Below are 10,601 nucleotides of genomic sequence, written 5' to 3' on the forward strand. Positions count from 1 at the left end.
TAAAGTCAAATTAATATTGCAGGCTCACTAATTCCCAGGAGGCTCTACGTGGACTCTGTGCTTGATCTAAACTCACCTCTCAGAAAGACTGAAACAGTTTTGGAAAGAAAAGACTTTCACCTGTTTCTGTTTGGCATTCTTCCCCATCTGTTTGCAATTGCACTTGAAGACTATTGCTTTTAGAACATAAGACTTCAAATAATACATGTTCATAAGATATTCATCTCAGGCTGATAGAGTCTTGAATATTTGAGTTCCTCCATTACTTCAGACTGTGGCTGTACTCTGAAACACTTAGGAGGTACAAATGGCTCCTTCATTCTCTCTTTCTTTCATCCTCGCTGGCTTGCAACTCACTGTGTAGCCCAGGCTGTCCTCAGATCTGTAGCAATCCAACTACCTCAGACTTCCAAGTGGTGTGGACCACTGCACTTGGCTCTATCTTTTTTAATTTTAATATTGTTGGATTTGTTCATAAAAAAAAAAATACTGATAGAACATAGTATACACACACACACACACACACACACACACACACACACACACACACAATTCTAGAGAGTAAGCAGAAATTGCAAGCAAGCAGTTACTCCTTTAGAAATTTTCTGCTCCAGGAAGACAATGTACCCACAAAGGAGGGGCTCTGTTGACCTGACTTAGATGTCCCACTTAGAGAGCGCTGCTGGCCTCTGTAACCCAAGCTGTTTCCTCTTGGAGTCACCTGGATACCTTCACTTGTACCCTCCCCCGCCATACCATTTGATTCTCAGAGTTGTTCAGCAATATAGCCAAAAGCCTTGAAACTTTTAACACCACAAGTGAGACCCAGCTGGCCTCCTACTTAGCCAGGATCATAAACACACACATATTTAGTGACGGATTCCTACCACCTAAATCTGTTCCCTGATGTGTGTTCAAATTCTTTCCACACACAGAAACACACCACTTATTCTAGTGTCTCTAACTAATCTCTGGAGGCCTGGTTTAAGCTGTCACTGAGTCAGCATCTGGAGAGCTGTTTGAAATCTTTTGCAGAGGCAAAGTTACAGAAAGCTAAAGCACATCACCCCCATTACCTTCAGTGTGCCTGTGCTCAGAGGTTCCTCAGGGCTGGAGAGAGATGTGGAGGTAGGTGATCTGTCACTTGGGCAGAGATCAGGTCAGACCATGTGTTAGAAACCAAACCTCTGGCTTCAGAAAGATCTGGCAGGGGAGCAGGCAGGAAAGAACCACCAAACTGTGGGTGGGAAGGGTGGCAGATTGTTCATGAGGAATGAGCAATGAGAGACACCAGAATTTGGACCCTCTTGGGGGGAGGCCAAGATCAGAGCAATTGTGTGGTACCTGTGGGGGAGTGCATGTGTGTTGGTGTGTGGAAGCTGAGGCATCTGTTTGCATGGATGGTGAATACACTCCTGTAGTCATGGGGTGAGGATACATACATATATATATATATATATATATATATATATATATATATATATGTATGTATGTATGTAAATACACATACATATACGCTCACAGGAAAGCATTCTGTAATACTTCAGGAAACAAAATGATGGAGTCAAGGAGGGTAGCTGCTAAGGGAATAACAGAAGAGACACCACAAACATGGCCTGGTGTGTCACAGAGAGCTGAGTTTTTCCCAGAGGCTTCAGATGTCTGCAGATGACAAGGTCTGGCAGCTGAGTTAGGGGTAGGTGGAGAAGACAGAGTCAACAACCAAAGGAGATTTTTCCAGCTCTCTTGACCAGCTGTTAAACATTGCATTTAACACTCCCTTGGTTAAGACTCCCTTGGTGTTTTCAGCTAGGCAACCATGGTCTTCTTTCTATCCTGTCCCTAAAGTTAACCCTCCTAGGGGCATGGCCTGTCAAATTATGCTAATCTGATCAGAGGGGCTCTCAGGGCTTAATTGGATAGTGGGCTCCTTAATTAGACTGCAAATTACCTGAGGGTATAGATTGCACCTCAGGCCTCTTTCCTTGATCCATCTAGGCTCAAGCTTTGGATCTTGTGATTGGCTTTAAAAAGACACATAGTAATAATCGTATGGAGCATATTTTGTACCAAAATGAACACCATATAAATTGATTCTCACATTAGCAAATAAGGTGGGATACTTTATCTTGACCAAGGTTAGGTTTCAACACTTGGAAGGGGTAAATCCAGGCAATTTGGTAGAGCACTTAAATTCTTAACCAATTCACAATCCTGCGTGTGTGTGTGTGTGTGTGTGTGTGTGTGTGTGTGTGTGTGTGTGTATTGATATTTATTTCGTGGTGCTATTGGGGATGAATATTGGGGATGAAACCCGGGGCCTGGTGCATGCCAGGCAAGTTCCCTACCAGAGGTATAGCCTCTCAGCTTTTGGTGTTTTAAAACAATGTCTTGCTACATAACCTGGGGTGGCCTTGAACTTAAGATCTTTCTGTCTCAGTCTCTCTGACATTGAGATTACAGGCCTTCACCACTGCATCTAGTCCAGGATCCCACTTCTAACAGGTACAAGCGATGCCTGAATTCTTGTTCTTTTTCTGTGATGTTGGGACATGTGTTCAGGAAGTGAAGAGCTGTCTCAGGAGAGAAGGCTGTTTGTGGAAACACCCATGTTGAAGCTGCTCTGTCTCCCCCAGGACTACCAGAAGTGAAGACCTAGCTGGGCTGGTGGGTTTGTGACACTAGTTACTAAAGAGGCTGAGCCAGAAGATAGTGAGTCTAAACAAAGCCTGCCTGGGCAATCTAATAAGACCCATTCTCAAAACTAAAAAGTGAAAAGATGGCTGGAGATAGAGGTTGGTGAGAAAGTGTTTATTTAGCATGCAGAAGGCCCTGGGTTCATTCTCCAGCACTGTAAAACCAAACCAAACCAAACCAAGCATTCCTACTTAAGAAATCACTTGGTGTCTTATGATACATTTTTAATTATGGAGTCAGCATTATTTGGTTTGGCTTTGACCTTGCTTTTTCATAGCCTCATGTCCACCAGGTGAATGGATTGGTTCTGGGTTCAACTCAGAGCCAACCCAACACCTTACACAGTCTCCTTGTTCACCTTTGAAGTGATCACTCAGTTTCTTTTAGATGCACCACACTTGCTATGACTCCCAAATCTGAGCAAGGGCCCCTTCATCCTGGTCCCTCTCATCCCCAGTGATTTTGTCTCCACATCACCCAAGTGAGAAGAAAGTGTGTACCCACATGGAGGATAGTTGCAGAAATCACCAGTGGTCATTAGTTCAACTTCATAGACAAGGACAGGATTGCAGAAGGGTAGAAAGGAGGAGGAGGGAGAAAATGCCAGCAACCTGAGAAGACAGAACCGTCTGGGAACTAGAGCTGTGTCAGTCACCCAAGACAGGCTGGCCCTGAAGAAGGTGGGTAAGGCAGGGGCAGGCCAGGTCAGTGGGAGAAAGGTGAAAAGGGGAAGGAGAGACCAGAGCAGCAAGCGATAGCAACGGGAAAGGTGAGATGCTCCAGGCTGGTAAGGGAAGAAGGAAAGCAGAAAGGATGCTGGACCAAAGGCCTGTTTCTTTTCTAACCCTCACACTCATCTTTTTGACCTAGAATTTTCATTTCCTAGGGTGCTTGTGACAGGGCCTATCTAGAGGTTCAGGAATACAGTGAATACCAACAAGGAGCGGGTTCAAAAGTTTTCACATGGCTTCCTGTGGCTTTTTCCTAAAGGTGAACCTAAACAGTCTATTCAGTTTAGCTCTGACCACATTGGAGGAGGAGCTGTGCTCAGGAGACTGAGGCAGGAGGATAGCTTCAAATAGAAGCCAGACTTGGCTTATATATAGTGAGTTCAAGTCTGGCATGGGCGACAGTGTGAGTCCTTGTCTCTGAACACTAAAAATAAAAAGAAACAACGTAACTCAACAGAAAATGGTGGCTGTGAAAAGAAACAATGTAACACTACAGAAAAGGATGACTGTGGAAAGAAACAATGTAACACTACAGAAAAGGATGACTGTGGAAAGAAACAATGTAACACTACAGAAAATGACTGTCAGACACCGCCATTCTTCCTCTGCTGCCTTTTGCATTATTCACTTATCAGTCACAAGTGTCTGAGCTTCTACCACATACTCAGTAGAATTGGGGTCACAAAGAGATATAGAGATGCTTTCAGCAACTAATTTACAGACGAGAAGAAAAACAGTAGGTTGAGAACGTCCCAACGAAAGACTGACAAGGGCCATGAAGGAGTAGGGAAAGGTGCCTTCATCTACGTCCCTCATCATTTAGCTCAACTGAAATATTTTATTTGGAGCTGCCCCTTTCGAGCCTAATCTTCAAGTAATATCTCTTGTAGTCCTGACCCACCTACTAACTAACTCTCTGTCTCTGTCTCTTTCTCGGTCTCTTTCTCTGTCTCTCTCTCTCCTTCTCTCTCTCTCTGTCTCTCTCTCTGTCTCTCTCTGTCTCTCCCTCTCTCCCTCTCTCCCTCTCTCCCTCTCTCCCTCTCTCCCTCTCTCTCTCTCTCTCTCTCTCTCTCTCTCTCTCTCTGTCTCTCTCTCTCTCTCTCTCAGGGTCTCACGTAGCCCAGGCTTATGTAGAATTCACTCTGTGGCCCAGACTGGCCTCACACTCATAGAGGCCTTCCTGGTGCCTCAGCCTCTCGAGTGCTGGAGTCAGAGGCTCCAGCTACCCGAACCCCTCTCTAATCATTACTCAAAACTAGGTCGAATGCCATTTTCCCAGCAAAGCTGAGAATATGAAATGGAGTTGCTCTGCCCATTCTGTGTGTTTCTGCCACACATTACCTGCATCTGTTTTGACATTTATCTCAGATTGCTCTTAACTGTATACGGTGGGGAGGTCAGCAGGGGTAGCTTTGCAATGCTGGGTAGATCTTTAAAAGTGGGGTTTTCTTAAAATGCACTCAGGATACAATGAGGTAGATCCTGCTTCCTTTCACACAATTATGTTCTTGTTGGAACTAAAATTAATTTCATGTTTTAAAGGGACATAAAAAAATGTCCTTCATATCTAAAAGGACTCAGAAATCCTTTCCAATACTTCTATATTTTAATAAAGAACTGGTTTTTAAGACCTTTAATCAAGCTTGTCAGTGGTGGTGCATGCCTTTAATCCCAGTAGAGGCAAAGGCAGACTGATCTCTGTGAGTCCCAGGTCCGTTTGGTCTACAAAGTGAGTTCCAGGACAGCCAGGGCTGTTACACAGAGAAATCCTGCCTTGAAAAACAACAACAACAAAAGCCAACCAATTAACCAATCAAACAAACCAAAAACTCTCAAACTCTGAATTAATCTTTAATCTGAAAAAGATTAATAATTTCTTTGAACTCAGTATATTTTTTAATATGCTTACTTTTTGAGATGAGTCTCATTCTGTAGCCCAGGTTGGCCTGAAACTTACTATGTAGCCCAGAGTAGCTTAGAACTTGCAGCAATTCACCTGTTTCAACTTTCCAAGCACTAGAACTATAAATGTGAGTCACCCTGCCCAGGTCTTAATCGGTGTCTTAATCACAAGTGGAAATACTGCTACTTCATACCGCAGCCAGAATCAACATTATGACCCAAGAGCCTTCAACTCAAGAAGGCTCTTCCCAAGACCAAATATCTTACCTTTAATAAAGGAGAAAGAACATTGTTGAAAAACAAAACAACAAAACACTCCCAAAAAGAAAAGAAAAAATAAAAAAGAGGAAGAAAAGGGCAGAACAGTAACATATACAGAGAAAACAAATTCACTCAAAATCAGTATAGAGCCAAGTGTGGCGGTTCACAATGTAATCCTAACCATCTACTTGGGAGGCAGAAGATGAAGGATTTGGTAAGTTCCAGGCCAGCCTGGGATACAGAGTGAAACACTGTCAAAAGAAAAAGGAAGGAAGGAAGGAAGAAAAGAAGGAAGGATGGGAGGGAAGGAGGAAGGGAGGGAGGGAGGGAGGAAGGGAGGAAAGGGAGGGAAATGGTATACATTATATAGTTGAAAGAAAGAAAGATAAAAGAAAATAAAAGAAAAACTTTTCCCTCTCAGAAAATATCAATAGCATCAGGGAAAGTATTTGTATAGTAAACTTTAATTTTAAAAACTAGCATCTATAATTTCAAGATCTTTCACCTTATAGAGATCAAATGACTAGGCACAGTTGGGAATGAGAATAACTCTGAGATTCTCCTCCAAGATAATTCAATATGAGTGACTGTGGAGCTTAACAGGTGGGGTTAACAGTTGCGGAAGTAAAGTAATCCACCAGGGCTCTGTTGAAAGCACACGTCCACATGTGTTGTCTCCCATCAATGCCTAGGCACATGCAGCAGGTGCTCCCACATTTGACATAATTAACTCCATCCAGACCTATGATTGCCAGACCCCTCATCCTTTCCCCGACCTTTCCAATGGACTGCTGCCATAGCCCCCTCCTGATGGATCTGGCTCAGCCCACAGACACAAGGGGATCAAAGCACCAATTCTGAATTTCAGTTTTACTGGGTTAGAATTCAAACAAGTCTGTCTGTCATCTATCTATCTATCTATCTATCTATCTATCTATCTCTATCATATATCTAATATCTATGTACCTGATATCATTCCCATGTATATTCTCTATACATACCTCTAGACAGCTTTCCTCTGTATCTAGCTAATGCTCAAACTGATATATGATTGCTCAGATGAAAACCACCTAATTCAGGCTGGGTGTGGCGGACTACAGTCCCCTCTCAAAGGCCTGCAGTCCCCAGCATTTGAGAGTGGAGGTGAAGAGTCAGGAGTCCCAGGCCAGCCAAGGCTACATGAGACTCTGTCACAAACAAACAAATGAATAATAACAACAAAAACCCACCCAGTTTTTACCACTCCTCTCACATACTGCAGAGCATGGTCTCAGAAATCTGCCTTTCAGCCAGGAATCATCTCTACAACTCTGTACTTCCCAAGGCCCCTCAAGGGCACCGAGGCAGTGAATGAGTGTTTTTGTTACATAAGCATTTAAATACTAGCTCTGCCACTCAGCATATATGCAACCTTGAGAAAACAATGTAAATTTTCTAGATGATAATTTCCTTATTTCTTTTTTTGAGACAGGTTTCAAACTCACTATGCAACAGAGGGTGACCTTGAACCCCTAATCTTCCTGCTTGTACTGCGCTCCATTTATATGTTGCTGGGGATCAGACTGAGGACCTCATCCATGCTAGGCAAGCACTCTACCAACAGAGCTACACCACAACCCTTAAGTTCTTTTTTCAAATATGAAGGTACTAATATCTATTGATTTCATGGGAAGTATAAATACTTGAGGTAATGTATGACAGTGGGTACTTCAGGGTGGAACTCAGTAACGGATAGTTACTACCAGGCATGGTGGCCCATGGCTGCAATTTGGAAGGCTGAAGCCAGGCTAGGCTACACAAGGGAGATGTTTCTCAAAGAAAGGCTAGAAAAAAATAAAGTGTGTATGTGTTGGGGGTTGTGGTGGTTCTGGCAAAGGTAACAATAATGCAGAGGAAGGGGCAGATGATGTAGCCCTCTACCTGAACACCTTCCATGAATGTTTATTTCTCATCAAAGCTAGGCTAAACCTGACTTCAAGCCTTTCTCTGGGACATATTAAAAGTCAGGGTGCAGTAAAGATAACCAGCAATTCGGGGTGGGGCATATATGGATGGTACTTAATGTTTGAGTTTCCTGTTCTGAGCTGACATACCTACATGTATCTCTTCCATTTCTGGGAAAAAGACATTTCATGGCAGTAAATGCAACATGTTTAGGGAAGTCAGGGACACTATTTTCTTTTCCACTTAGCAGGAAGACTTTTGCTTCACAGAGTAGGGTCAACAAACCCTGAGTGCTTCTTAGAACTAATACTGAGTTCCCAGTAAGGCAGTGGTTCTCAAGAATTGTGTTTCCTCTGGCAATTCTGATAACTGAAACATACTATGGATCAAGAACAAACACTCATATTCTTTGTAGAGTCAGTCAGAATTCAGAGTCAATGCCAGTAGAGCTATAGTTTGAACTGTCCAAAGTACAAGGAAGAAGGAAGCCCAGCCTACCGGGATATGCCCTGAATGACAGGGTCATTTAGGACCTGCCTAAGATGCCATTCTGTTTGCAAACATGAACTGCCTGCCATATCACTCAGCAAAATAATTCCATCGAGGAGCTGGAAGGCAAATGACTCATGTTAAAAGTGTCCCATGCATCGTTTGGGAGATGACTCTGTAAGCATCAATTAAACATGGAAAAGACATGTTCTAAAGCATGGCCATCTGGCATTTCCCAAGGAACTGTAGTTAAGGGCCAGCAAAACAGAAGGGATTGTTGTAACTGCAACAAAATTTTGCAACCTTTCCCTTGTTCAGCAGCAGTGAGGGCCCATGAGGACAACAATCCTGGAAGAGCTCCAAAAGGAGAGGGAGGAAGGCAAAACCTGCATCCAAAGCCAGCATCCCTCTTCCCTATGCATAGAAAGCAGACAGAAGTGGCATGAGGTCATCTTTTAATGCAGAAAAAAAAAAAAAAAGTAGATAGGTCCAGGGAATGTTTGTGAGTTTGTCTGACAATCTGAAGGTCCAAGAAAGAGAAGGAACTGGTCCACCCCTTGCTCCTTGAGTGTTCGCTAAGTACCAGCATCACAGGACTTTGCTCACCTCACCAAGCCAAACTCAATGTGGTCTAAACATCCTTCCCAAGATAACTATGCTTTAACAACCTTTTCGGCAAAAAGATGAACTGATTACAGAAGAGTGATACCAAGCATTAAAGCCTCTGGCAGGGGATGCAGCAGGAGCAGAGGTGCTTTTCAAGGCTACAGTTCTAGATCAGCCAGGCAGACACCTGTGTATATATAGACAAAGCTTCAAACGCTATCACTTCATCACACCTAATGACTGCCTGTGAGGACAGCTTGCCTCCTCTATTTCTGGATTTTCCAACAACAAAACTATGTGCCTCCATATCCAGCCCTGAGTCTGAACCTGTTTTCTAATATTTATCTGATTTTTTTTTTCACACAAGGTCAGATAAATGAGAAAAGAAATATTTTTCAGCTTTAGTTTTGATCCAAAGCTAAGACTGTTAACGACTTTTTATCCATTATCCTTGATCTCTCCCCCTTTTCCTTGAATGAGTCAAGTCAGTGAGTCTTTCACATACCCAGAGTTCAATATTAAGAAGGTTAACAATCTTAGGTTGAGGCTGTGAGGTATAAACAAAATAAAAACAAGAAAACAACAGTGCAGTGATTACATTCTTCTGACAGTGATGCAGTCTGCCTGACTCTCTTTCAAGCAGCTACCTTCCTGTTAAGGTTTTCATTTGGAAATAAAAGAGATAGATCACTGACAATCATTATTTCATCACAACAGAAAACAACCCAGCCCATTAACAAATACTAAAATGGCAGAATTAAACACAGTGTGAACAAGTAGTTATAGACGAATACCTGGGATTGCCAGATTGGAAAGGGGGACGTTGTGGAGGTGAGGGGGGAGCGAGGCCATCCAGTCGGCATTGCAGACCTCCGAGGCCGCCTTTGTCCCGCTGGGATTGGGAGAGCAGATGGTTCCCATCCTGAGTTTCCTCCTGGCCTTTCTAAATGCTAGCATCCCTCTTGTCCACGAATTAAACAGGCTCAGCCCAGGGCCACTCACTCTGTGATCATCACCGCTCGGGGCTCTCTAGACATTTCAGAGCACATGGGTCACGCCAGCCTTTTCAAGACGCTTTTTCTGGCTGGGAGATGGGTTAAATAGGTGCTTCCCTACCCGCTGTGCCCGCAGTCCCCACCCTCTTCGCCTCGCTTCTGAGATCCAACTCCCTTAATCTCCTCAGTGTCCCTGCTCAGTTAAACTTCTTAGTTTCCCTCTGGAGACGGGGGAGGCAGGCCTGAAGATACAAACCTCACTGACACCCACAGCACCCAGGAACAGCCACACCCGCAGCTACTCACACGACAGGTGCCCACAGGGTATAGAGACGTGCAGCGGGCTGCACACACGTGCGCGCCCGGGTTGCACCATCTCTAGTTCATGGGTGTTTCCGTGGGTGTCCCTGGGCTAGTACCCAGGCTGGGCCTGCCTGCCACCCGCCCCCACCGGGCTTGACTGCCCCCTGCCCTGTGCTTTCCTGAAAGGCTCTCCGAAGTGTAACCGGCGGCCCCGGGACTCTGGCGGCCCCGCCCCGCACTGCCGGGCAGATTTGCCAGGCTAGGCGAGCTATGATTGGCCGCTGGCGGGGTCCGTTCTGATTGGCCGACGCCCCGGGGCCCCGCCCCTGCATCCCTCTCCCACGCCTCCCCTAGCTCTTAGCTCCTCCCTTCTCCACTCCAGCCTCCTTGCTCGTGGACCGACCGCGCTGAGGCCTGCTGCTCCCAAAGGGGAAATGTGCACCGTGCCGGCTGTCTTCAGATTGATTTTTCCACCTAGATCTTCAACGCGACCACAAAATAGTTCTCGCCCTTTCCTCCGTCTTGCACTCACTGTGGTGAAAATTACCCAGAAAACACTACATTTTCCGCAAACCACGGAAGCAGCCAGAACAGGAGAGCTAGAGAGGCCGAGAGGTGCTGCGGCTCATATTTGGATGGGAACAACCAAGGATGGTTTGTGTTTGAAACATTG

The 10,601-nt window shown here is 44.7% G+C and overlaps 1 protein-coding gene across 1 annotated transcript in view; it reads right to left on the reverse strand.

Annotated features, from left to right (window-relative positions):
* Plcxd2 (phosphatidylinositol specific phospholipase C X domain containing 2) overlaps positions 1-10,166 on the reverse strand; it is a 53,179-nt gene extending 43,013 nt beyond the window's left edge. The window contains exon 1 of the mRNA XM_036203592.1: positions 9,425-10,166. Coding sequence (XP_036059485.1) covers positions 9,425-9,587 — 163 coding nt within the window. The 5' untranslated portion in view covers positions 9,588-10,166. The remainder of the gene's footprint in view (positions 1-9,424) is intronic.
* Positions 10,167-10,601: the final 435 nt, after the last annotated feature.

The sequence above is a fragment of the Onychomys torridus genome, chromosome 12 (genome assembly GCF_903995425.1).
Source record: "Onychomys torridus chromosome 12, mOncTor1.1, whole genome shotgun sequence".
NCBI classification, from domain to species: Eukaryota; Metazoa; Chordata; class Mammalia; order Rodentia; family Cricetidae; genus Onychomys; species Onychomys torridus.